This window comes from Pollicipes pollicipes, unplaced genomic scaffold, assembly GCF_011947565.3.
Source record: "Pollicipes pollicipes isolate AB1234 unplaced genomic scaffold, Ppol_2.1 Scaffold_7231;HRSCAF=8579_pilon_pilon_pilon, whole genome shotgun sequence".
In the NCBI taxonomy this organism is placed as follows: Eukaryota; Metazoa; Arthropoda; class Thecostraca; order Pollicipedomorpha; family Pollicipedidae; genus Pollicipes; species Pollicipes pollicipes.
In genome coordinates this window covers 8581915-8609421 of record NW_023597034.1, presented here as the reverse complement: position 1 = coordinate 8609421, position 27507 = coordinate 8581915, and the positions used below count along the sequence as shown (strand labels likewise).

Genomic DNA, 27507 nt, shown 5'->3' with positions numbered 1-27507 from the left:
ATGTGCCGCACCCAGGTAGGGTCTCTCCGTTTCGGCCGGCTCCTGTCTCAGTGGCCGTCTGCTCGCGTCGGCAGGTTCTGGTCGCAGGTGGTGTACGACCTGCCGCTGGCCGCCTGCCTGGACGTGACGCTGCAGCGGCTGCCCCGGCCGCACGAGCTGCAGCTGCTGCCGGCCGCGCCGGCCGTCCGCCGCGCCGTCCAGCAGGTGGCGCTGCTCGTGCTCAAGCTCGCCCTTCGCATGGCCACCTACAAGGAGAGCAAGGTCGGCGCACGCCCGTGGGCTTCCGCGGGCCAGGCGCGGGCGAGATGTGGCGCCGCTCGACCGTCGGCGCCTGGTCTCAGGAGTTTGTTCTGAAGGTGTTGTGCGTGGTCGGAGATGGGGAGGGGCTCTAAAATGGCTGCTGCAGTCCGCCGTGAAAGGTGGGGAGAGCGCGAGCCTGCAGTCCCTCTGGACACGAGCCCCTAGGCCCTCAGACGGCTCCGGTGCGCCGCGTTAGCACCGCCCCGCTCCCGCCGCAGGAGAACCACCTGAGCCCGGCACTGTTCGGTCGGCTGGTGTACGACAACTACCTGTGGGATATGGCGCGGCTCATGGACCTGTGCGCCGTCTACGCCGCCAGCAACGAGCAGCTGCTCGGCCGTCAGCTGGCCACACTGTTCTGCCACCAGCCGGCGTACGTGGAGGACCTGCAGCTGACGGTACACGCCCTGCCTGAGGTAAGGCGCAACATTGGGAGTACGCGGGTACACGCATTCTGTCGGGGTCGCCGGGCACGCGTACTGCCCGAGGGATGGATGCGGGGTCCGTTTGAGGTGTGGAAGGGTGGGTACTGCCCCAGACGCGGGTATGGGGGGCACAGGTGAACATGGGGTATGGTAGGGCTCAGTGTGGTGCGGGGCGGGGATGGGACAGTGGGGGCCTTGGAGGGAGCATGTGTTGTGATATGTCCATAGCGCTGACTCGGGTCCAACCTCGTGGGCATGTGTTATGTCACTAATGTTGGCTCGGGCCCAACCTTGGTTATCTGCTGGATGGGAAACTTTCGTTTCCTTGAGTTAATGTATGTGTGTCTATGATCTTGTGCTTATCCGCAACGCCGTGACCATTAAGCCCTGTATCAAGCCATCATGGTCGCAGAAAAAAGTCATGTAGCCACCTGCCAGCTGCACCCATACAGTCTGCAAATCTGGGATGGTCGAGGGCATTCGAGATGTCCCGTCCCTGGCGCTCAACATTGTCCACAACGCGGATCTTTATAGGCAAAACGTCTGTTCTATTTTCCTCCTCGTTTATAAAGAATTTTCAGATCCGTGGCTATTTTTGCCTTTTCGTCACGGTCGTTCAAGATGGGCGGAAAATGCCTAAGCTCCAGCAGGTTAGCTGAGGCTGTAGACGGTTACGCAGCGAGTACACCCGAGCAGTTTGCTTGTTCTCGGCATCAGTTCTGGGCTGTGTGCTGGTTTTGTGCTGGAGCGTATAACGACCCAGCGCACGAGGGGTCCCCATCACAACTTAGTACTTTGGGCGCTGCCACCTCCACCTAACACGGCTGTCGGACAGCAGTGCTTGCGCTGTTGCCGCGCGCTGATGCCGCGCGCTCCGCCGTCGCCAGCTGCTGGAGCGGGTGGAGGGTCGCGTGGCCGGCACCCAGCTGGACCAGGTGGCCATCAGCTGGCACGAGCTCTGGGACCTGACGCAGTACGTGGTCGACCTGGCCACGTCGCTGGACGCCTTCCTGCGCGTGTATCCAGACGGCAGCCCCCACTTCCTCGAGAACCGCTTCCCGGCCAGGTGGGCGCGGCCGACTCGTCCCCGCTGACGCTCGGTGTGAGCGGGCGTGTGGTGGTGGCTGGTGCCACGGGCGTTGCCCGCCATCTCTCGCCGCTCGGCCTACTGTGGAGGGGGTCGGAGCGGTTTGGCCCGGCCCCAGGTCCAGGGCCAGGGCCAGAGGTGCCCATATTTTCAGCTCAAAAGCCAGTGGAACCGAATCGGTTTCGAAGTCGATTTCGAAGTTGATTTCGAAGTCCAATCTGATTTCACTAAAGTCAACGAAAATATGGTTATGTCGTCAAAAAGGAACGTAATTGCAGGGTGGCCGGTGTCCTCAGCTCCCACTTGGGGGCCCGGGTTCGAACCCAGCTTGTGCCATGGCCCCTTGAACACGATTTAGCCTCTGCAGCCTACACATCAGATGAAGCGATTTGGCCTTGACCCGACATTGTCTGGACCTAGCTCTGATTTTTGTTAACGTCATGTAATTGTTTTGAAGAGCAAAAGCACATCCTTATCGGTGTTTGCGCCCGGCCCTTGCGACGATCATAACGCGAGCGTGCAGGCCCTGCCGCTCCAAGATTATGATGATGGCCAATGCCATTGGCGTGATATGTGACGTCACGAGTTACATGATAGTGAACCACATGACGAACCCTGAGTGGTGTTGACCAGGTCCGTGGATTGGCGCTTGATTCGTTTCCCGTCTGACGTTTGAATTGCGGATGCCAAAGGGGGAAGAGGAAAGGGCTTTGAATTTTCTGGGCGGGTTTGGATGGCGAAATATCTCAGGCGTTGCCAGATTGCCGTTCGTCTGTGTCTGCGGTGCTGTCTGTTTGCCCCTCCCTCTGGGCGGGTTTGGATGACGAAATATCTCAGGCGTTGCCAGATTGAAGTTCCCCTGTGTCTGCGGTGCTGTCTATCTGCCCCTCCCCATATTCCCAGCGTATTTCGCCGGTCGCGGCGGCAAGTGCTGCCATCTACATGGATTTATCACCGCCTGCTCGTCACTGTTTAAAAGATTCGTCGCCGTTTACCGCTAGGTAGCACATCTGAAATGCACATCGTGGTTCTATACCAGACAATATCGAACGTCTGTGCTCAATATCACACTGCCCTTTTTGCGCATGTCATATAGCTACAGGCCACCGGCGCACAGTGTAATTTCGGCACAGGCCACTGACAGCTGCCTTAGGTGGACTTGCACACACGATAAGGCTCACACGACAGGAGTGCTCGGTTCCGCTCATTCTGCATGACGCGGAACCATCGCACGGGTGACCTGGCTATGCTCATCAGCAATGTTTACTCGACAATCAGTCAGACGTGGTCGTAAGACGCTGAACTCGATGGGGTTATCAGGAATAGGTCACTGGCTTCGTTCAGTTTGCACCCGAAATATCAGGACCTTCAATGACGTTTTATGGGTGGACGGGGCTGTACTCTGTGTGGGAACTGAACTGGTTCAGTGGAGGAGTTGTTGATGAATCTTTGGCGCTGAAAAGGAGAGGAACATGGTATGATTCGGGAGTGTATTTTGTGTTAAAACATCCTGGGGCAAGAAAGTGCAAGGTACAGCATCGAAACGTTGGTGTTACATAGTTTTTGGTGCTTATCACACTGTTATGAAATAACTGTTGTTTAATGTATCCTGTTTCAGCGTAATGACCTAAGATGTGAAAAAGCAAGCACATTTTTTGTCAGGTTCATGACATTGCATCAGTGCTGACTTGAAATGTATGCCTTTGTTTGCCCGATCATGTCTTACTGGCTCATAAGCTCTAGCTTTTGTTAACTGAATTTTCCTTTCCAGTAAAATCTTTTTGTGCAGGAATTTTTCACTCCCACCCTAGCCCAAAGGCGATTCTAGCTCACTGTTTAGCCTTCTCACAGCTTTTGCCCATACTGACTCTTCCACGCCCCGTACGTCCATTTGGCGTGGTCTCTGTGAGAGCTCATCCCAAGTGAGCCCCCCCTCCCCGAAAATCAGACTTTGCCCTTACCACGGCAGACTAGCGTCTTTCTATGACACGGTGATTCCACGACTGTGGCGGTGCCTGGAAGCCGGGCCAGAAGACGCGTTTCCGGCGGCGGACGTGGTGCGGCGCCACCTGCAGCTGGCTCGCGTCTCGCTCGTCTCCGTGTTCCGCCGCTTGGTGGACCACTGCTGCCTGAGGCCGCTCCGAGAGGAGGAGCCGACGGGCCGGGCCAGGTGCGTCGCCGCCGAGCGTGTGGACGCGACGGCGACAGACTGACGAGCTGTGACAGTTGGATCTGGATTGAGCGGCTTTTAGTCGCTTTGTCTTGGCTCTTGTTCGGATTCCCTAGAATTTAGGCTGCAAATCACTGTTGTGCGAACGAGAGCTGAAAATAGGTGCAACACAGGTCTTATTGAGATTGTCTGCGGTTCAATAAACGGCAGGCTTTTCTGATTCAAGCATTGGTCTACAATACCGTACGCATGTACCGCGACGGCGATGCTGAGCGCGTGCCAGATCATACGCGTACAGGAGGTTGTACCGGGCGCCTGCCGCGGCCCGCCGGTGTACGCCCGTCCGACAGCGCCACCGCGTCTGCGACAGGGAGCGGCTGCAGGCGCGCGGCGAGCAGTTCCTGGAGGTGATGACCGAGTGTCTGGCGGAGCAGCATTTCATGGCTGACTACCACCTGCAGTACGCCATCGGCGACGACGTGGAGACCGTGCGCCGCGGCTGTCCGGACCTGTATCCTTGCTCGGGCTGATGCTGATGTCAGGAGGCTGGCGCTGCCGACCGCCGGCGCCCGGACCGTGCCGGGCGCCCACAGCGTGCACTCATCACTGGGCGAAGACAGATACGTGGTATTTCATGAACGTAGTTGAACTCTGTCACCTCATGCCCCAGGTCATCAGCATGTACATGTGGAGGGGTAGATCAGCCCCGGCTGTGTGCATCCTTGGGCTTCGGGGTGATTCTACATGAATGGTCGATGCGCAGTCCCGCACAGCAGCGTGTCCGTGGCGCAGGAGTCCCTCCTCCGCCGACCCGGCTCCCTTCGCGGGCTTTGTGGCCGTCTCCTTGACCGCGCGCCCAGAGATCCGGCGCGGCTCGACTACGTGGTGGACGCGGTGCTGGGCGCGGCGCCGGACGGCCGGTCTCCGGCCGCGGCACCGGAGCCGGAGCCTGCCGCGCCGCCGCAGTCGGAGCCGGGCGAGCACGACCCCGGCCCGGCCGGCGCCCAGGCCGGGCCGGCCGTCACCGGTGTCGAGCTGGACTCGATGGTGTCGCACGTGCGCGACCTGCTGCCCGACCTCAGCTACAGCTTCGTCACGGTGAGCGCGCTGCTGGCGGCGGCCGACGGCCACTTGGGGGTTGCAGTTGCAGGACGATGCTTCTGAATGTGGCCGTGACTAGCCAATGGTGAGGAGACAACAAGTGTGTTTGTGTTGGTAAGGGGGACTGGCGGGACCCGCATTCAGTCGCCTTGCATGTGGGATTCTAGTAGGATGTTGTGTTAACACTTGCTGATCGCACTGGCGTCCAACCAATCGTTACGCAGTTTGTTTGGCACGAAGAATCACAACACGTATCTTGCATGCATACTGAAAACGCACCAAGGCTGCCCTGCTATCAGCAGCCCACTGTGCGTAGGCTCGTGATGACTGGCTGCCATATCTGGATCCGAACCGACCGTGTCTCGCGACCACGTGCTCGGCAGGCGTGCCTGGAGCACTACAACTACAGCTCCGAGCTGGTGATCAACGCGCTGCTGGAGGAGTCGCTGCCGGCGTCGCTGGCCGCCCTCGACCGGACCAAGGAGCAGCCGCCGCCTGCCGCCCCGCCGGCGGCGCCGGTCGCCCCGCCGGCCGCCCCCCCGGCGGCGCCGGTCGCTGCGCCGGCGCCGGCCGCCGCCCGCCCGCTTCACAACGTACTGGCGTCGCGCCGCAACGTCTACGACGGCGACGAGTACGACGTGATGACGCGCGACGACGTGGACCTGAGCTGCTTCCACCGCGGCAAACGGTGCGTGCGACCCGCCCGCAGCCGCGGCCCCGCTGCGCTGGGCAGGGGGGCCGCGGGTGCGCACCGGTCACGTCCGGCCGATACGACACTCGCGCACGGGTGGCTTCCTGTTGGTAGCTCTTGCACAGCTTGGTAAGCTTCGCCGGTCTCTGCGGTTTCCATGGTTGCACGCGCGCCGTGGCTGACATGCGCTGGGAACCCGTTCTCTGTGTGATTATCTGAAGCGGCCCCGCACTGGCTGCTGCCCCGTGCGCCGTTGTGTTCCCGTGCGCTGGATCCAGGCTACTCTGTGTGCCACCCACCGCACTTGGCCAGGTCCTCGCCTGGGCGCGTTTGGTGTCGGATGGTTCCTGCTGTGCGCTCGGACCTGGCGGCGCCCACGCTGATACTGCAGCCGTTCGGCGTGAGGGAGCGCGCCCCCGTCTAGCACAGAACCTGTCCATGTCCGGCACACCATCCATCCCAGCATGAGTTATTGACCGCCCTTGTTTGACTCGTGCATTCTCCGCTGATCTTCACTCACTCCCAGGCCTGGCCGGTGTGGTAGTCCACGCTGTCCTTCGCGACCTGCATCGCCCAGTCCCGTCGGGCACACCTATTCCTGCGGTGCCCGTCACCCAGCCTAGCCCAGCCCACTACAGTGCAGCCGGACATCCCGACCCAGCCCAGCCCCATAGTGTCTGCCTTTTGTCAGGCGGTGCGCGTGACGGCCACCGACGCCTGTCGCAGGCTGACGACGGCGCGACTGGCGCGCGAGCTGGCGGACAAGTCGGCGCTGCGCGAGAGCGGCCTGCGCGAGCGGTACGAGTTGTTCGGCTCGCTCTCGGCCGACGGCAGCGTGTACGAGGCGGCGCAGTACGAGGACGAGTACGACGACACGTACGACGGCGTGTCCACCGGCCAAGAGGAGCCCAAGGAAGAGACCGAGGTCGACAGGTGCGGCATGCAGGGGAGCGCCAGGACAGGAACAGGAGTCTGCGGCGCAGATTAGAGACGGCGGGTGCGGCCGGGGGTGGGGGAAGGGAGGACGCCGCTAATACGGCCCGAGACAGCTACGGTGGACGCGAGACCGTGGAACTCTCTATGCTCGGGGAGCGATCGCGGTAGGTGGCTGGGGTAACGACACAGTTACGACGTCCGGAGACCAGCGGGGACCGCGCGGACTCCGCCGCGAGAGCGTGAGTCCGCCCGGCAGCCGGTCCGTCACCGCTTACGTACGCCTCCTCTCCCACAGTGGCGCTCCAGTCCCGCTGAACCAGGCGCTGCCGAGCTCGCGCTGGCGGCGTCGCGACCAGCCGGACGAGGACGGAGAGGACGAGACCGGGCCGCGGCGCGACCAGTTCGTAGCCAACCCGGAGGAGGTGCGCGCCCGCCAGGAGGCGCGGCGGCAGCAGCAACAGCAGCAGCGCGGTCGCGGCGGCCGGCGCCAGGGACCGCCACCAGAGCGAGACGTCACGGGTGAGAAGTGTGGCTTAGTAGAGGAACGGAGGGGTGAGAGGTGTAGCCTTACAGAGGGACACGACAGGTGAGGGATGTAACCTTATAGAGGGACGTGACGGGTTAAGGGTGCTTGCAGAGGGACGTGGCGGGTGAGGGGTGTAGCGTTATAAAGGGACATGGCGCGTGAGGGGTGTAGCCTGACAGAGGGACGTGACGGATGAGGGATTCTTACAGATGGACATGACGGGTGAGGGGTGTAGCCTAACAGAGGCGTGGCGGACGAGGGGAGGGGGGGGGGGGGAGAAGTCCCACATAGGGACGGGACTGGTGAATGTTATAGCACGTCAGAGGACAGTGACGGGTGTAGATCGACAGGGGCACCTTCCGTGCAGGGTGTGGCGTTAGCTGCATTCAGTCTCCCGGCAGGGTCGACGCTAACCTCAGTACAGCGTGAGCGACATTGTTGGACCTGCGGTGACTGCGCGGCACGGCATTGTCAGGCGAGAGAGGTCACGCCTGCTGGCAAACACGATAGATGGCGCTGGCGACTGAGCCCGGGCTGAACTAACGCGCGGGCGCACGTCCCATGCGAAACATCCCGACAGAGCTGTGGCCAACGCCGATGACTCCCACAGCCTCCCGGCCGGCCCGACAGCCCGCCGTCCTCACCACCCCCTGAGGGGACGGTGGGGGGAGTGACCTCTGGGTCGGCGGCAAGGTGCTACAGGACCGGCGCCGCAAGACCTGACCCCAAGTTCTAATCGGCTCGGGTCTACATATTGCAGGGAGGCCCCGTGGCCAGGGCCAGGACAAGCAGGTGCTACAGACCGGCGCCGCAAGACCTGACCCCGCGTTCTAATCGGCTCGGGTCCACATATTGCAGGGAGGCCCCGTGGCCAGGGCCAGGACAAGCAGGTTGCTACAGGACCGGCGCCGCAAGACCTGACCCCGCGTTCTAATCGGCTCGGGTCCACATATTGGCAGGAGGCCCCGTGGCCAGGCCAGGACAAGCAGGTGCTACAGGACCGCGCCGCAAGACCTGACCCCGACGTTCTAATCGGCTCTGGGTCTACATATTGCAGGGAGGCCCCGTGGCCAGGGCCAGGACAAGCAGGTGCTACAGGACCGGCGCCGCAAGACCTGACCCCGCGTTCTAATCGGCTCGGGTCCAACTATTGCAGGGAGGGGCCCGTGGCCGGCCAGGACAAGCAGGTGCTACAGGACCGGCGCCGCAAGACCTGACCCTGCGTTCTAAGCGGCTCGGGTCTACATATTGCAGGGAGGCCCCGTGGCCAGGGCCAGGACAAGCAGGTGCTACAGGACCGGCGCCGCAAGACCTGACCCCAAGGTCTAATCGGCCTCTGGTATTCTACATAGGGCAGGGAGGCCCCGTGGCCAGGGCAGGACCAAGCAGGTGCTACAGGAACCGGCGCCGCAAGACCTGACCCCGCGTTCCTAATCGGCTCGGTTCTACATATTCAGGGAGGCCCCGTGGCCATGGCCAGGACAAGCAGGGTGCTACAGGGACCGGCGCCGCAAAGACCTGACCCCGCGTTCTAATCGGACTCGGGTATACATATTACAGGGAGGCCCGGTGGCCAGGGGGGCCAGGACAAGCATGGTGCTAACAGGACCGGCGCCGCAACGACCTGACCCCAAGTTCTAATCGGCTCGGGTCTACATATTGCAGGGGAGGCCCCGTGGCCAGGGCCAGGACAAGCAGGGTGCTACAGGACCGGCGGCCGCAAGACCTGACCCCAACGTTCTAATCGGCTCGGTTCCACATATTGCAGGGAGGCCCCGTGGCCAGGGCCAGGACAAGCAGGGCTACAGGACCGGCGCCGCAAGACCTGACCCCGCGTTCTAATCGGCTCGGGTCCACATATTGCAGGGAGGCCCCGTGGCCAGGGCCAGGACAAGCAGGGTGCTACAGGACCGGCGCCGCAAGACCTGACCCACGTTCTAATCGGCTCGGGTCTACAATTGCAGGGAGGCCCCGGGCCAGGGCCAGGACAAGCAGGGGTGCTACAGGACCGGCGCCGCGCAAGACCTGACCCCACGTTCTAATCGGCTCGGGTCCACATATTGCAGGGAGCCCGTGGCCAGGGCCAGGACAAGCAGGTGCTACAGGACCGGCCGCCGCAAGACCTGACCCCGCGTTCTAATCGGCTCGGGGTCCACATATTGCAGGGAGGCCCCGGGCCAGGGCCAGGACAAGCAGGGTGCTAAGGAACCGGCGCCGCAAGACTGACCCCGCGTTCTAATCGGCTCGGGTCCACATATGCAGGAAGGCCCCGTGGCCAGGGCCAGGACAAGCAGGTGCTACAGGACCGCGCGCCGCAAGACCTGACCCGCGTTCTAATCGGCTCGGTCCACATATATGCAGGGAGCCCCGTGGCCAGGGCCAGGACAAGCAGGTGTACAGGACCGGCGCCGCAAGACCTGACCCCGCGTTCTCTAATCGGCCTTCGGGTCCACATATTGCAGGGAGCCCCGTGGCCAGGGCCAGGACAAGCAGGTGCTACAGGACCGGCGCCGCAAGACCTGACCCCGCGTTCTAATCGGCTCGGGTCTACATATTGAAGGGAGGCCCCGTGGCCAGGGCCAGGACAAGCAGGTGCTACAGGACCGGCGCCGCAAGACTGACCCCGCGTTCTAATCGGCTCGGGTCCACACTATGCAGGGAGGCCCCGTGGCCAGGGCCAGGACAAGCAGGTGCTACAGGACCGGCGCCGCAAGACCTGACCCCGCGTTCTAATCGGCTCGGGTCTACATATTGCAGGGAGGCCCTGGCCAGGGCCAGGACAAGCAGGTGCACAGGACCGGCGCCGCCGCAAGACCTGACCCCGCGTTCTAATCGGCTCGGTGTATCTACATATGCAGGGGCCCCGTGGCCAGGGCCAGGCACAGCAGGTGCTACAGGACGGCGCCGCAAGACCTGACCCCGCGTTCTAATCGGCTCGGTGTCACATATTGCAGGGAGGCCCGTGGCCAGAGGCCAGCGACAAGCAAGTGATACAGGACCGGCGCCGCAAGACCTGACCCCCGCGTTTAATCGGCTCGGTGATATCTACATATTGCGGGAGGCATCCCGTGGCCAGGGCCAGGACAAGCAGTGTGCTACAGGACCGGCGCCGCAAGACCTGACCCGCCGTTCTAAATCGGCTCGGGTCTACATATTGCAGGAGGCCCCGTGGCCAGGGCCAGGACAAAGCAGGTGCTACAGGACCCGCGCAGACCGCAACCGACTCGACCCGGTTCTAATCGGCGAGGCCCCGTGGCCAGGCCGGACAAGCAGGTGCTACAGAAACCGGCGCCGCAAGACCCGAGAACAATTCGGCACCAGCACCGGCGCGGCGCGACCGCATAACAGCGCGGGGGCATGTTCTAGTGGCGCGGGTCGGCCGGCGGCGGCGGGCGGCCGCGGGCCGGCGGACCGACCCTCAGGGGCCAACATGAGACTGTTATGCGGCGGGGGCGGGGCGGGCCAGCGCGCGGGTCTGGACCGGCGCCGGCCGCTCCGCACGCCCGGTGTGCCGATCGCACTGCTGTGGTTTATAACTTGTTATGTACAGGTGTTATGCGGATATTTAAACAAAGACGCACACATGATGACGTTGTGTATTGACAATGAAGATGCTTGTAATGACGAGGATCTCCTGACACCAAGCGGCACAAGCACACAGGCACCGGCAGACCCAGTATCACGCACTCCTACGCCGCAGCGAGCCCTGCCGCAAGGGCATGCCTTGGTTCCGATACACAACGATGAAGACGTTGCATCATGCCGCAGCGGACGCTACCGTGCGAGGCATCGATAAGGTCGAGCATCGCCTTGCCCCTGGACCTGGTGAGAGCCGCGGGCGGACGGGACGCCGGAGCCGGCCGGGGTCGCGGCGACGCCCGCTCGTCACCTGACCGGGCACCTGACCTGAGGTCATGCAGCTGCGGTTTGCCACAGGCGTGACCTCGGGGTCAGCCACCCCCTCCCCTCTCCCGACAGCCGAGTACTTGACCCCACCGCTTGTCCAGACGGCTCCCCGGTCACTGCACCTGGTCACCAGGTCAGTGACTCACACTGGCGTCACTGGAGGCCGGAGTCACGGCCCGCCGCTCAATGGGTGGCCGTGCGGCGCACCCAGAACCGGGCCCGGAAGTCGTCCGAGCAGCTCATGAAGGCGGACGTGATGGGCGAGTGGATGATGTGGCGCACCGGCGAGTTGTGACCTGCGGGTCACAGCAGCACGCGCCGTCACGGGCCGCAGCGCGCCATCAAGGGCCGCAGCGCGCCATCAAGGGCCGCAGCGCGCCATCACGGGCCGCAGCACGCCATCACAGATCGAAGCTCGTCATCAGGCCGCAGCGCGCCATCACAGACCGCGGCGCACCACGGCCATCAGCGGGCAGTGCCGGTCGGTCATAGTCGCATGAGAGAGCACCAGCCACCATTCCGTGGCTACGCTGCTGTGGCAACTAGGAACGAACAGAAGGACAGAGCGGCTAATCGCCCACACTCGAGGCCACGCGTACACGTGACGACCAGCCCAGAGCGCACAGCGGATCTGACTGCCCTCCCGACTCGCCTTACATCGCCTCGCTAGGGGCAGCGGAGGAGGAACGGACCCCCGAGAGCACGCTCCCGGCACCTGAGGGACCCGGCGCGCCCGAGCAGCCCGGCGAGCACGACCGAAACCACTGCAGTCTCGGAGCCATGTACTGATATAGATACCGAAACCGCTCGAGCCTTGGAGCCAAATATCAAGACAGATGTTAACGAAAAAAGTTTCGATTTTGCCAACGCGCGCGCAAGCGTAGCACGAGCGGCGCTGCTGCGGTGGTGCTAAGGTGCGAGATGCGGTCTCCGACCGGCAGCCGGCCCGCGGCCGGACCCACGCCAGCACTCACAGAGCGACATCAGCTGTTTGCGGGAGGCGTTCCTCGAGTCCCACGTGCAGAGGCTCTTGGTGACCTCGTCCGGCAGCATGACGTAGTCCTCCGTGTGGTTGAAGATGGCCCGACTCTTGTGATACTGCTTACCTGACGGCCACATGTGGACGCTCGTACATTGTAGATAAATGGATGGCCTGCTAGCAACCGACGCACCCACAAAAATCACTCGCCAACAAGCCACAGGCCACTACGCAAGCTTTAAAGCTTATGCCGAACAGTGCCATGGCAGCGTCAGCAGGTCGTCAGCGTCAATCATTCCACACGACCAGCCGAGTGCCACAGGTTAAGATGACTGCCTTGCGTCCTCTGTTTATATCCTGAACACACAGGTACTACGCACGCGTGGCGCGATATGTTGTGGAGACCATCCCGCGGCGGTCCCACCGCCTCCGGCGGTCCGCGCCCGGCGCGCCCGAGGCGACGCTGCCGCGATGGCGCATCGGCCGCCCCCAGCGGGGGTTTAGCTTACCGATGGTGCCGGCTCCGGTGTAGGCGATCAGACACCGGCTGGTGGAGAGCTCCCACAACTTCACCATCGAGTCCTTGCCCGACGACAGCACGTACTGCAGCGTCAAGAGCACATGGTCAGAGGGAGCCTCCCGGCCCCGGCGCGGCACGCGGCCCACCATCACGGGACACACCGGCAAACGTCGGCCCAGAAACGGAGCGCCACGCGTGTGACAGGATACCGGAGAGCATGTGCGGCCAGATGTCCACGGTCTGGACCGGCCCCGCGCGCCGCCACCGCCCGCCCACCTCACCTTGCCGTTCTTGGAGAACACGACGGAGGAGATCCCCGCGCCGTCATGCGCCTTGCTGAAGGTGTTGACGCACCGGCTGGACACGCCGTCCCAGATCTTGATGGTGCCGTCGTTGGAGCCGGTGACGTATACCCGCGCGTCTGGAGACCATCTGTGACGCAGTCCCAACTTAGGTCACCGGACACGCTCAGTTCGTCGTCTCGGTTCGCCTGGACACTGCGCGAGTGTGGTCCAACCACCCCCCTGGTCCCGCACGTTCACACCTGACAGACTGACGGCAGTCGAAGACTAGAGAGACACTACGCTCTCGCTGTGCGCTCTTCGACGAGCAGCATGTGACATGCACTGCCGGGCTATTCACCGACGCACGAGGCTCGCTCCGCGCATTGCAGCCCTGCCCTCGCCGCGCATCAGCCGTACTGTGTGGACGTGATGCGGTTGGTGTGATGCTGCTTGACGAAGGGGTTGACGTAGCACTGGGCGGTGCTGACGTCGTAGACGCGCACGGCGGGCTGGTCGGTGCCCACTACCAGGTAGTCGCCGGTGGGGTGGAAGCTGAAGCAGCGCACCGGAATGGCGTCCTGACGGCACGCGGCACACGTCGGTTCCAGCCGTGCGCATGGCACGCGGCACACGTCGGCTCCAACCGTGCGCATGGCGACGTGGCACGCGTCGGCTCCAGCCGTGCGCATGGCACGCGGCACACGTCGGCTCCAGCCGTGCGCATGGCACGCGGCACACGTCGGCTCCAGCCGTGCGCATGGCACGCGGCACACGTCGGTTCCAGCCGTGCGCATGGCACGCGGCACACGTCGGCTCCAGCCGTGCGCATGGCACGCGGCACACGTCGGCTCCAGCCGTGCGCATGGCACACGGCACACGTCGGCTCCAGCCGTGCGCATGGCACGCGGCACACGTCGGCTCCAGCCGTGCGCACAGCACGCGCTGGATGACGCGCCGGGCGGCGACATCAGCCCGGTACGTTCCGGCCTCCGTGAGTGACGGGAACACTGGATAGAAGAACAGCTCGCTGCTTGCCACCGGCCAGTGGCAGATGCGGGCACTGACGTCATAAGTTCGAGCATGCCCCGTTGCCTATGCTGCCGTGCTGATCTCTGCGTTGTAACGTACCACCACGCACTGGTACAACGGCATGCAGGCCCGAACGTTATCACACATCCAAGCCGACACCTGTGATCACCACACAAGAGCCTCGTGTAAGCAACATCCTCACAATCGCGTACCGAGATTACACTGGTGGCCTTCTTGACGGACGACTTGCTGTACTCGAAGATCTTGATGTTGGTGTCGCGGGAGCCCGAGGCCAGCAGCGGCAAGCGCGGGTGGAACTCGAGGCAGGTCACCTCGTCCACGTGGTCGTACAGTGTCTTGATGACCGGGTGGTGGCCGGCCGAGTCCCCGTCGCCGTGCTCGTGCGCCTTCTTGGCCAGCATGCGGTCCACGTCGATAATCTGTCGAGGGGACGGGCGCATGTCGCGGGTGACGAGAGGACTGAGTCACGTGGCTGCTGGCGCTTGGAATGTCCTAGATGGGAGGAACACAGGCTTTGGACCATGCGAACAGGCATCGCCCATTTGTACAAACATGGTACAACCGATCTATCTCTTCAACGCAATGAAATACATACACGTGCCATTGAGTCGGCGGTATGCACCGGTATTTCCAAGCTCCTGCTTACTTTGTTCAAACTGACCCCGCAGTTTGTTTGCCTAAATCTTTGCCGGCACCAGTCTGCAGTGCTCACCACGTGCATGCGCCACTTGGCAAACTGACGTGTGTTCAGTGACGTTCCACTCGGGACGATACTGGTGTAATGCCAATCTCCCCGAGCACCGCACAGTTGACACGCGGAGCGCACCCACGGCCGGCATCAGCAACGCTCTGACCGCACGCCCCCAGTCAGAAGAAGCTGGAGCCTAGCACCAACACTGCCCTTCCCCTGGCGCTTGAGCATCACGGCCCTAGCCGGCCACGTCTTGGTGTCGGCCCAGCAGTGCCGATCCCGCCCGCCGCACTCCAGGGCCGGCCAGCACCAAGACCGCAGTCCGTCACACTATGACGACGACCCAGCAGCACCTAACCGACCCGCCGCCCCCCGCCGCTGACCCTGACTGGCCTACCTTGATGCTGGCGTCCACGCTGCCGGTGGCGACGAGTTGGCCGTCGGGCGAGAAGCAGGCCGAGCGGCAGGCCCCCTTGTGTGAGGTCACGTAGCACGTCTCGTAGGCGGCCGGCTCTGGCGCCACGGACGGCATGTCCGACTCGAACTCGAGGTCGAGGCCGGCCGTGAACTGGTCCTCCGGCTGGCCGCGCTCGTCGCTCGCCTCTGGCCGGAGGTCACGCCGGGTCAGCGGCCGCACCGGTGTGACGCGCGCGCGCGCCGCGGCGGCCGCGAGGTTCGCAGGTGAGGACCCCAGCGAGACGTCCGTGGTTGGTGCGGAGCTGCCACACTCGTGATGCAGTTTCTGGGGTCTTACGACGTGGCCAAAAGTGATAGGTTGCAAGTGCAGGCAATGTGGGTGCCAATCACATGCATCTGAGTTCAAAGTGGATCCAAGCAATGACAACAAAGCAGAAGAGCCATCATTCCATGACCTTGCCATCTGAAATATACTATCATCGCTCTGAAACTTTTGTCAACAGTGTAGATGCTAGCAGGTGGAAGCCTCGGAGTTTGGCAAAACAAGCCTTCATGACAATCCTCCAACACACCACAAAATTCCAGTGAAGGAAACACACAGAAGAAGCCCAGCATCCCAACATGTTTCACATCCAGCCTGCTCACCCTTCTCTTTCTGGAGCCCCAGCAGGACAAGCCGGAACAGCCGGTCCGACGGAGGACAGGGCGGGTCTGGGTGTATGGTCTGGTGCATGCTTGAGGCAAGCGTTTGCTGGCCATCATAGTACAGCTGACTGTGAACCATAAGGTAGGTTAACAAGCAACACTGAACACTTTCCATGATGAGATCTGCCACATATTAGTTCCCATCCATGCAGCAGCTGAGGCTGACTGCAGAGTCAGAACTGTAAAGTCATTGCTTGATGATGAATGTCATCACTACTCCAGTATATTTGCTTTCTTTGCCCATCAAAAGGTCAAAGCCTTGAGAACATCTGTATATGCATCAATGCAAACTTCTAACCTATGCATGACACAACATCAGCATATCCTGAAATCAGCAGTCGTTTGAACCAGATGCTGTCCACAACAGCATTTCCCATTTTAGAGGACATAAATTTACATCTTATAATGTACATACTATTTAGAGTACAATGTCAAATCTTCAAACATTTCACTAACAGGGGATACATGGGTTACAGCCTTTGACAGGCTAAGCCTGATAACTCCAGTTTGTTGGGAAACTAATGCATTTTCCAAAAGACAGTATGCTTCTAACTCAGCTGTTAAAACAATGATAGGTACTCATGTCATGTTGCACATTGCATACAGGTAAAGCCCTCCCCCAATATAAAACAGCAAACCCAAAATTGGTGTTCTCGGCTGCATTACCACAACAAAGTGACAGCACAAAAACTGGAAGTATATGCTGCCAGCAAAAGCAGGCCTCTATTGCTCACACTGATCATCAACACTCTTGGGATTTCATACTTGACATACCTAATGACAAGCCGGTATAATGCCTCCCGCACCTTCACAAGGCTGTTGAGATCAACTTTTTCAGTATCTCCCATGATGCTTGCCACCCTTCAGCTGAAAACAAATGTACAATTCATTGAGCATGCATAATAGTTCACGACAGGTAAAAAGGATGCTACCCTTTGTCTGTGAAGTGCTGGCGTTGGAGCCAGAAAACCATCTGATGTGAAATAACGTGCTGAAATTGGTGGGAACCGTGTGCCAATGGGCGACCGGATTTATGGCGTACGTGGATTGAAATTGTTGCTGCTCCAGAGGTTCAAACAAATGACGCCTCCCTAAAAAATCCTACGCTTTTCTTAAAAACTGGATACCTTTCGCAGGTGGAATAATATGCTACGCCCAATGCCATTTACCTCAACACCACAGGCCCCCCTCGCGGCTCGTGTGTAAACTTCTCACGTCAAAAAAAAACCACTGCTGAAATGGCGCGAGCAATAACACCCACCGTTGGGAGGAACTGAGCCTGAATCTCTGACGTTAATGGTAGACTACAGGAAAATTAAGCCTTTCTAGCTGATAAATACTAAAATACGCAATAACACATTTTTGAAATATTACTGGAACAAACTTGGTTTTTGAAATGATCAAATCGTGTATGATGTACGAAATATTACATTTTATTTCTTATGACCTCATAACATTTCAGGTACATTTTTTGGCTGCACCAATATCAGCTGCGTTGAGGAACGAGATGCGTCAGATCTGTCGCCTTAACTGCTTATGTTTGAGCAGTTCCTCAAGCGCACGGTGTAATATACATCAGTCAAAGCAGGGGAGCGGGGAGGAGAGTGTGAGAGGTGTGTGCCAGGTTCAGAGATCGTGGTGGAACACAGCTGGTTAGTTGCTTTATATTTCATATTTTGTCACGAACTGGCATGTTGCTGTCGGAAGGGGGGGGGGCAATGTGGGGCATGGGTACCCTACACAGGTCAGAGGGGTTCGTTGGGACTCTTGACCAGGCTGCAAAAAATGCACGTGACGTCGAACATGTTAGGCGTAGCAGCGACATTGCGGCAACAATTCCAGTGAATGTACACCGTAAATCTGAGCCCTCAGATTTCAGTGCACAGTCACAGTTAATTACAATGTGTAGAGCTAATCTTGCAAGGGTGAATTCAGGCGAACATGCTCTTTATAGGCTTTTCATACTACACTAGTATAAAAATTGAACCCAGTTCAGCTTGACCTGAGTTTTGTGCTTACAAGTGCTGTGTTGAGCACACCCATTTTTATAGGCCTTCTGTGCAGTGGATGAATGTTGTGCAGAGTTGTCCCTGACAGGGCCCTTGCAACATTACAGTCACTTCTGTCATCCAGGATGGGACCATGGATCACTCTGCTCAGACAGAGAAGGGGGTATATGGCTGACATCAAACTTACACCAGCTCTATCTAGCTTTTACCCAGTCTGCAAACCATGGCAAACATGTCAACAAGCTGTTTTGGGGCAGATAGTATGTTTTGACAGTGACCATTGGGCACCTAAACTTTGCATGCATCAACAGAATTGCCATGAGGGATATTATTGTTGAATGACATTGCTGCATCCAGGAAATTTCCCTTAAAGGGGTTTGTGCTCCTAAATATTGTATGCATAACAATAAACTTTTTCAGCATTAAGTGACAGCATTTTTTATCATCTCATCATGTGCTGCCATGATGCCCAGAGCACAATGTCGATGTTTTGTGTGCAGCATTTCAGAGTATTGTTGTCTGAAATTATATTTGCAACATCATACCTCTCTAAAAATGTGTATCTGCATTGAAAATGGTGGTTAGTGTGCCAAACTGAATACGCAGATCCACACAGCAGACATGTGCAGCACCATAATGATTGGCTGTTTTGCTGTCCATCAGAAATTTTCGGGTGGCATGCATTTTTACTAGTCTGGAATGGTGCCAGCTGCATACCTCAGAGATAGCCAGTGAATAATTAACTGATGATGCTCCCTTACAGATCATTGATTGTTGGTAGAGCTTAGGTAGTCATTGGTGGGTCTTTTGTCATCTTCTGCTGTTCTGTATCATCATTTAGTAAGTCTGCTGTTGCTAGTACTGCTGTTTGCTCTCATTTCAGGATTTTTACCTATGGGTCAAAACTATAGAGGCCCAGCACAGGATCAAGTGCATAGACCACATTGGTCCTTTTTGGTGCTGAAAGTATGTCATCAATATGACTGAGCCTCTTCTTTTTGTGGTTAGCCTTTCCATCCTAGCCTCAGTCCACAGCTCATTTGACTTCTTTCTGTCACAAGATGAAGTCAGAAAAATGGATGGTAAGTGCATGTGTGATGAAATACAGCTACATTTTGGTCGTGCCAGCTCTGTACATCAATGATATATTTTGTATTTCAAACTAGATGCTGTTTGTTCCAAGCTGCTTAAGATCACAACATTGTATAAACATGTCAATCATTTAAAATTATTTGCTAGGTATCTAGATAGCTACATAGCTAAAGTGGCTGTCCAATACCCAATAATGACATTGGGTATTGCACATAATTGTATTTGTGAGATGGACCCATGCTGCATTTTCTGCCTATTTGTCTGGAATGGACATTTAGTGTTGTATGACTCCAACTTGAATGTGGTGATAACCCATGACCCTGCAACATCCTCATAATTGTCATGGAAGACCATGCCTTGCTTGTGCTGGGTTTAAATACCACTGTCCTTTTCACAGTGGTTGGGTGGCCAGGCAACTTCTTCTACGTGGAAAACGGAAACGTCAATCATAATACAGTGGCATACAACTTCCAGGTGCCATATGAGATGAACAGTTTAACATTTTCCTGGAGGGCTAGGGATCTGGAAAATGTAAGTCAATATGTAGAGCAGTCTGCGTGGGAGATGTGGTGTTAACAAATTTGCAGTGATTCCAGCTGATGAAGCTACTCTATTTGACTAAAGGCCATGTTGTGTATGGTTTAGTTATCTCTGACAGTTTGGGAAGTGTAGAGCTACACGTGTGATTTTCATGGCCACACACCAAGGGTACTGCCATGGTCAAATTCAGATCTGTGGATTTGGCTAGCTGACGGCAGCTGCTGCAGGGTATGGCCTAATGGAGGTGGTGCCATCCACTGCAGGTGACGTACGCCATCGTCAGCCACCCCCTTCCAGGCAGTGAGAACAAGCTGCGCTCACTGGCATTTGACATTCCACACACAGGTGAGACAGTGCTTCAGCAGCAAACTGCGGCTACCGACTACCCGAACACTGACGAACGTGTGTAGCGAGGTGCGTTACGCAGCTAGTGTCGAAGTGCCGTTCATCCGCTAACTATGCGTGCGACCATCCTGAGCCAGCCTGCGGTCGCAACGTTACCCCTCCTGTGCGTAGCCGTGTCGCTGACGGTGCGTTCGGCTGGCAGGCACCATCCCGCGGCGCTTGGGCCAGTTCCGCCTGAGCCTGGCCTGCTCGCTCGACCCGGCGGCGGTGGCTGCCGCGCCGGCCGAGTTCGTCATCAAGCTGGACGTCATGTCGTCCAGCAGGGTGACCAGCATCAACTTGCGCCGGCGGAAGCACTGCACCGGTGAGGCGCGACGGCGGATGGTCGCGTGTGACGGATGGACGGACAGGAGCCGCCTGCCGGCCCCCCGCCGACCCTGACCGACCCGGCCAACCGGCAGCTAGTCGTTAGGTGGCTGCTGGCACGTGCTGAGCCCTCAATAGCGCTCTGGTTGCGGCTGCGGCCGGTGACGATGATGAATTTGCGATGTCCAAATCACTGTGTCACATCAACATGGCTAACGCCCCTTCAGGCAATGTCCTTTGTTCGGTTAAGAGCGGTGGCGGCGACTGTCTCGGAGCGCGAGCCCTGGCCGCGCCCGCATTCTGCCTCGAGGGTTGACCTGTACCGTGACCCTCTGGCGTGACAGAGCGGTCGGCGCTGGAGGCGGACATCGTGGTGATGACGCAGCAGGACGGGTTCGGCTCGGCGGCCACCTTCTACGTGGGACTGGCTGCGCTCGGCGCGCTGCTGGTGGTGGCTGTGGGCACTGGCGTCGGCATCGCCTACTGCAGCCGCGGCTGGGAGTCCTCCCACCGGCCGTGAGTCGTCCCCCCTCCCCCCCCCCCCGCCGGCGGCTGGGAGTCCTCCTACCGGCCGTGAGTCATCCTCCCGCTGGCGGTCTGGGAGTCCTCCCACCGGCCGTGAGTCGTCCCCCTCCCTTTGACCCCATTCGCTGGCGGCTGGGAGTCCTTCCCCCCGCTGGCGGCTGGGAGTCCTCCCACCGGCCGTTAGTCGTCCCCCTCCCTTTCACCCCATTCGCTGGCGGCTGGGAGTCCTTCCCCCCGCTGGCGGCTGGGAGTCCTCCCACCGGCCGTGAGTCGTCCCCCTCCCTTTCACCTCATTCGCTGGCGGCTGGGAGTCCTTCCCCCCGCTGGCGGCTGGGAGTCCTCCCACCGGCCGTGAGTCGTACCCCCCCCCCCCCCTGGCGGTCTGGGAGTCCTCCTACCGGTCGTGAGTCATCCCCCCGCTGGCGGTCTGGGAGTCCTCCCACCGGCCTGAGTCGTATCCTCGTCCCCCCCGCTGGTGGTCTGGGAGTCTTCCCAACGGCCATGAGTCGCATCCTCTCCCCCCTCCCGCTGGCAGTCTGGGAGTCATCCCACCGGCCGTGAGTCACATCCCCCCGCTGGCGGCTGGGAGTCCTCCCGCCGGCCGTGAGTCGTATCCTCCCCCCCCTCCCCCGCTGGCGGTCTGGGAGCCCTCCCACCGGCCGTGAGCCGTCCCCTCCCTTCCACCCCCTTCGCCGGCGGCTGGGAGTCCTTTCCCCCCCTGGCGACTGAGTGTCATCCCACCGGACGCGAATCCCCCTCCCACAACCGGCGGCGGCTCGTGAGGTTAAGCTGGCTTGTTGCTGACGACGCGCCTTCCTTCCGTGCAAAACTCGCGGGCAGCGGGAAGTTGTGTCGGGGAGAACCACACGCCGTGAAGTAACGCACTTCCAGGAGATGCTGTTTCGCGTGAAGACGACGTTTGTTGCAAGCTAGCAATCTTTTGCTTACCTACTGTTTTGTGTGATGTTCTGTACATCGGCATAGTACGAGCTTGGTATGCCACCATAAAGCCCCTTGTGAAAATACAACAGCACAACATTATGTAGCAAAGTTAAATTGACAGTAAATGCATGCGTCGTAAGTTGGACTGCTACTGAATCCGACGGCTCCTCTGCGGCTCGCCGCTCTCTCCGAGGGCGTGCGTCGTGTGGTGACGCGTCTGTGGCCCGGCAGCTCGCCGCCCAGCCAGTACTCGTCCGTGGAGGCGGTGCGGCCTCCGCCGCCGCCGCCGCCTCTGCCGTTGACTGCGCCGCCGCGGCCGGCCAGCCCGGCGCGCTCCGTCGACTCGCCGCCGCCCTGCGAGCCGCTGCCGCCGGCGCCGCCGGCCGTGCTGGAGCCGCTGGACGTGGACCGGCTGGAGGTGGAGCGGACGCTGATGGAGGGCACGTTTGGCCGCATCTGCCAGGGTCACCTGGTCAAGGATGAGCAGGACGACTTGCCCGTGCTCGTCAAGATGGCCACAGGTGAGTGTGACGGGACGGTGGCAGCCTCGCCCTGTCTCTGTTCAAACCGACCGCCGGTGGTCAAAGCCGGCGGTGTTGGCCTCCGCTGTGTCAGTGGTGGGTCCAGAAACGGGCGTCGCTCGCGCACTGCGGGTCGCTACCAAGCAAAGCCACTCCGTTCTTCGGTACTTTTCTGTTTATTCTGCTATTCTGCCCGTGCGCCAGCGTGTGCGATGACGCGGAGCAGCGTATCTGGCCACTAGCGATGCGTGTCCGACTATCGCTACACGCTGGCCTGGCCTGGACGCGCCGCTGCCAGCCGCGGCCCGCTCCGTCCCATGCCCGGCGGCGTGCTGCGCCTGACCCCGTCGGCCGGCCGGTCGGCAGAGGTGGCCTCCGACACCCAGGTGTCGCTGATGCTGCGCGAGGCGGCCGCCCTGACGCAACTGGCGCACCCCAACCTGCTCTCGGCCATGGGCGTGGTGTCGGACGGCGCGGACGGCTCGCGCCCGCGCATCGTCTACATGTACTACCCCAGCGTCAACCTCAAGAGGTGAGCCTCCGGCCGGGCACGCAGCGGCTGCCGCGAGACCGAGCTGAAGGGTGGTGCTGGCCGGCCGGGGACTGCCGCCACACCGACTCCCGGACCGCCTGTTGTAAATGCACACCGACTGCCAAAGGGGACCCACCATTCTTATGTAGTGCAGTGTTAGACTGCATTAAACTGTACAGTGTTAAATAGCTCACTTTTCTCGACCCATGACGGCCCACTGACGGCCGGTCCACTGACGGCCGTGTCCTGTGGAGCCCCGCCGCGCCCCACTGACGGCCATGTCCTGTGGAGCCCTGTCGTGCCCCACTGACGGCCGTGCCCCACTGACGGCCGTGCCCCACTGACGGCCGTGTCCTGTGGAGCCCTGTCGTGCCCCACTGACAGCCGTGCCCTGTGGAGCCCTGTCGTGCCCCACTGACAGCCGTGCCCTGTGGAGTCCTGTCGTGCCCCACTGACGGCCGTGTCCTGTGGAGCCCTGTCGTGCCCCACTGACGGCCGCCTGTGCAGCCCTGCCGTGCCCCACTGACGGCCGCCCTGTGGAGCCCTGTCGGCCCACTGACCCGTGCCTGTGGAGCCCTGCCGCGCCCCACTGACGGCCATGCCCTGTAGCCCTGCCGTGCCCCACTGACGGCCGTCCTGTGGAGCCCTGCGTGCCCCACTGACAGCCGTGCCCTGTGGACCTGCCGCGCCCCACTGGCGGCCGTGTCCTGTGGAGCCCTGCTGCGCCCCACTGACAGCCGTGCCCTGAAGAGCCCTGCCGTGCCCCACTGACGGCCGTGTCCTGTGAGGCTCTTCCGCGCCCCACTGACAGCCGTGTCCTGTGGTTTCCCTGCCGCGCCCACGACAGCCGTGCTTCGGCGCAGCTTCCTGCACCAGTGCCGCACGGTCGGGGAGGCGTGGTCGCGCACGCTGCTCACGCAGGAGGTGGTACACATGGCCGTCCAGGTGCTGAACGCGCTCAGCCACCTGCACCAGAACGGCCTCGTGCACCGGGACGTCGCCGCCCGCAACTGCGTGTACGTACCTCGGCGGTGGCCTGCCGGGCGTGTTGCTGTCGAGCCGCGTTGGCGGTGTGAAGTGGCTGGCATGTTGAGAAGCGGTCGTGCGAGGTCGCGATTACGCCAACGAAGTGAGAGCTGTGTGCTTGTGGGTTGGTGCGGTGTCGGACTAAGGCAGTCGGTTTCCAAGGGGCTGTCAAGTGAAGTCATCCACCCTTGGCCGGCGTTGAGCTGCCCTCGCGGCTGCTTTACTGTACGTTACGGTCCCAGGCGCCATCCGGGCCTCGCCTAACGCGGGCGTCGCAGCCGGGTGTCTGTGGAGCTGGCCGGCTCCGCAGCGCCCCGCCGACGGCGCTGACCGCGCGCGCCTCCCTCCCGGCAGCGTGGACGACCAGCTGCGCGTGAAGCTGTGCGACCTGGCGTTGTCGCGTGACCTCTTCCCCGACGACTACCACTGCCTGGGCGACAACGAGAACAGGCCGGTCAAGTGGCTGGCGCTGGAGGCGCTGACCGAGCGCCGCTTCCCGCCGGCCGCCGACCTCTGGTCGTTCGGTGTGCTCTTCTGGGAGCTGACCACGCTCGGCCAGCAGCCGTACGTGGAGGTGGACCCGTTCGAGATGGCCGCCTACCTGCGCGAGGGATACCGGCTCGCGCAGCCCGTCAACTGCCCGGACGAGCTGTGAGTGCGGCCGCTGGCGGAGCCGGACACTGGCCGGTGCAGGAGGCGGCGTGGCGGCCGTCAGTAGGTGGGGTGGGACAGACAACCACATGTGGTGTAGGGGCGTAGCAGATACCGCGGTGTGGACTCCAGGTTGGTACGAGCTGGCGCGGCCGGATGCTAATTATCCACTGTGGTAGGGTGTCCGAAGAAACATTTACCCCCGGCCGTAATGGCCAGCGGTTATTCCCCCGGTTGGTAGGTCAGGGCGCGCGCTTTGTCCTGTGGTTTTGGAGTGAGTTGTCTCGCCGCGCTATTTAACCCCCTCCGGACAAGGGCCCTCACTGTACCCTCCCCTTGGGCTTTCGGGAAACCTCAAAAGGCATCATGCCGTTATTGTTGGTGCTTGTTCTTTAACGTGTTTGTGTCCTCGGCGACATCGGAGGGCGCCACTTGTCATGGGTGACGGGTGGTGACCTCCGTGTCATGGGTGACGGGTGGTGACCTCCGTGTCATGGGTGACGGGTGGTGACCTCCGTGTCGACGTCACGCTAACCACGCGTCGCGTTTGGACGCCCAATAACGAGCATGTGTCGTAGAACATGCATTCTAAAGGACGTTATCTTTTGGGTTTGCTGACATATCGCGTAATGATGTAATTTGTTTGAATGAAATTAGACCGAAACATCCAACGTCCAGCCAGATCAAATAGGGCTGATGCTTTGAAGTTAAAGAAATATCACCGGCGATCTCTACCGTGGAATCATTCAGTTTCAGTTCGATGAGGCTGGCTTTGTCTCCCTGCGCTGCGGTCAGCGTATGAACGAATTGACAAAAAATACAGAAGTACGGCTGTTAGGTTGGTCGCAGTAAATGTATAAGTCAGTCCACAGATTCTCTCTCGAGAACCTCTGAGCTCGGTTGTTACCTCAGTCAACTTTTCCTGTGGAACACAAAACAGCCTTATAACGCTGTCAATATTTTCTGAAGGTAACTGGTGGATCGGCCTGCCGGCCAATCTTGGGTAAAACACCGGCCGCTTCGATCTGTGTTTGGCCCGGAGGGCAGAGGACCGTGCATCGCCGGTTTTCCACAGTCCCATCATACGGAGCTCAAGATAGGGGCCTACATTGAATATTTTGGTCTGATCGGTTGGACCCGTCAAGCGCCGTATGTTTGTTGACAGTAATCCGTGGCAGGGCAATCACGCGACGCTGCCTTCCGTTTGGTTCCACCGCGCCGTCCCCGCGGCTCAGTGGACAGGGCTCTGATTACTGCATCACTGGTGCGGCAGACCTATCGTGGACTTGCTGCGGGTTAGCTCACAGCGATATGAGCTTGAACTATTGGTTGACGTGCCAGAAGCCGCGCTCGGTTGTGGGGCCCGTCAGAGACGCTCGTCACCGGACGTGCCAGAAGCCGCGCTCGGTTGTGGGGCCCGTCAGAAGACGCTCGTCACCGGACGTGCCAGAAGCCGCGCTCGGTTGTGGGGCCCGTCAGAGACGCTCGTCACCGGACGTGCCATGCCAGAGCCGCGCTCGGTTGTGGGGCCCGTCAGAGACGCTCGTCACCGGACGACCGGCCATGAGAGGACCGGGCTCGCTTGGGGCAGCCGTGTCTTCATGGTGCACGTCCACGGTTAAAATGGCACGGACAAAATTACCTGTCACGTTGGCATTGGTCTCCGGGGTTGGTGAGGTCAGGGTCTTCGCAACAAACTTTACGGATAGAGAATCCGTTTTCATAGCCACTTCTGTAAAAGATGCAGCCAAACTCCTTGAAAAGGACGGCGGTATTCGTGATACTTTAAAGCGGTGGAAGGACCGAGGGAGGCTCCTCGTCTGGCGACAGTGGAATAAACGCTCGTCCGGCGAATGGTGAAGTGAGAACGGTCAGCTTGCAGCGAGCCTCGTTCGGCCGCGCGGAGTGAGCGCGGGTCCCTGCTCGACGCGCGGCGCTGAGAGGCGGGCTGACGCAGCCGCCGCCTGTCCGGCAGGTTCGCCGTCATGGCCTACTGCTGGGCGACTGAGCCGGCCGAGCGGCCCGGCCTCCACCACCTGCAGTCCTGCCTCATCGACTTCCACATGCACCTCGACAACTACGTGTAGTGGCCGACCGTCTCGGCGCGGACCTGCGCACTGCTCCGCTCTCCCGGCCGGGGGCGTGGCCGCCAGCCGGGTGACTCCGGCAGGCACGCACGCCACGTCAGTGCATCAGCTACGATATTAGGCGCAGACGGAGCGTTCCGTTTGTGTGGGGTTACCGTGCGTCAGGGTTTTGCATTTCGAGAATTGGAGAGTTCGGCGGCGTTTGGGTTGGCTGTCGATGTAGACTGTGCGGCCACCCCGCGGTGGATGCTTTGGTATTGGCTGCTACGGATTACGTGGTGAGCTGGTGGAGTGTGAATGGGCAATGCAGTGCAATTGTTACAACCGACCTCAATGTTGCGTTTCTTCATCTTGGCTGCTCGTACCATTGTAATGTTCATCGTCGGATAAAGCCCTGTGATATTGTGCCGTACCTTTTGTTGTCGCTGTACCCACGACGCTTCCTTGCGTTCGCCAGCGCCTACTGTCCGTTTGTGCGTACCGCAACGCTTGATGTCAGCTGCCCGCTCGCCAAGGGAGCCCGCCGGCGCGCCGTGCTTCGTCATTCGTACGTGTGCCATGTGGCGCGCTCGTCCGGTGGTCGGCAGTCGCTTCAGGGCGACCGATCAGCGCGCTCTCCGGAGCGGAGGGATCGCGCGACGTGCCGCCCCGGTCGCCGTGGGACCCCGCGCTGCGCTGCCTCCGGTTCACCGCCGGTGCCGTGTCGGGGGCTGCGCGGGGGTGACCGCATCGGCGGTGGCCGGCGGCGTGTCATCCTCCTGAGACACCTGGCGTGCGACCTCGACCCACCCTTGTCTCATTGCGGCCGAGTGTCGCTGCTGCTATGAACTGGATCAGTATTTTGGTGTTGTGCCCGCTGGTTTACACTCTGCTAATGTCTTTCCTCCGTCGGTGAGCGACAAGGAAGTAGACGCTCTGTATCGTGTCGTTTGACTGGGCTGCTGCACCCGAAAGCTATGTGTTCTGCACTGAACGTTTGGTACAAATTCGCAGGCCGATTTTCAGCTGCCATGAACTGCCGGTATTATTGAACGCCTTTACTGGCTCTAGTTATTGCACAGTTACTATTGTTGACGGTATACA

General features: G+C 60.4%; 3 protein-coding genes across 3 annotated transcripts; 2 read left to right on the top strand and 1 right to left on the bottom strand.

Moving 5' to 3' along the window:
• LOC119109350 (activating signal cointegrator 1 complex subunit 2) lies at positions 1-4512 on the top strand. The gene is made up of 6 exons (XM_037232963.1): positions 1-15; positions 205-261; positions 519-716; positions 1613-1791; positions 3782-3982; positions 4353-4512. Exons 1-6 carry the CDS (start codon positions 1-3, stop codon positions 4510-4512), a joined length of 810 nt encoding a protein of 269 aa, XP_037088858.1.
• Positions 4513-11004: 6492 nt separating this feature from the next.
• On the bottom strand, positions 11005-16997 carry LOC119109732 (cleavage stimulation factor subunit 1). The gene is made up of 10 exons (XM_037233481.1): positions 16958-16997; positions 16563-16655; positions 15729-15856; positions 15064-15269; positions 14167-14394; positions 13343-13503; positions 12923-13073; positions 12631-12724; positions 12117-12248; positions 11005-11438 (listed from the first exon to the last, which is right to left on the bottom strand). The coding sequence occupies exons 2-10, from the start codon at positions 16634-16636 to the stop codon at positions 11326-11328; spliced, it is 1287 nt and encodes a 428-aa protein (XP_037089376.1). The 5' UTR covers positions 16637-16655; positions 16958-16997; the 3' UTR covers positions 11005-11325.
• Positions 16998-17352: 355 nt separating this feature from the next.
• Positions 17353-27419, top strand: LOC119110689 (tyrosine-protein kinase RYK). Its single transcript, XM_037234591.1, has 11 exons — positions 17353-17440; positions 18681-18879; positions 19287-19420; positions 19693-19774; positions 19977-20138; positions 20485-20656; positions 21839-22128; positions 22495-22660; positions 23524-23676; positions 24041-24337; positions 26313-27419. Exons 2-11 carry the CDS (start codon positions 18777-18779, stop codon positions 26422-26424), a joined length of 1671 nt encoding a protein of 556 aa, XP_037090486.1. The 5' UTR covers positions 17353-17440; positions 18681-18776; the 3' UTR covers positions 26425-27419.
• Positions 27420-27507: the final 88 nt, after the last annotated feature.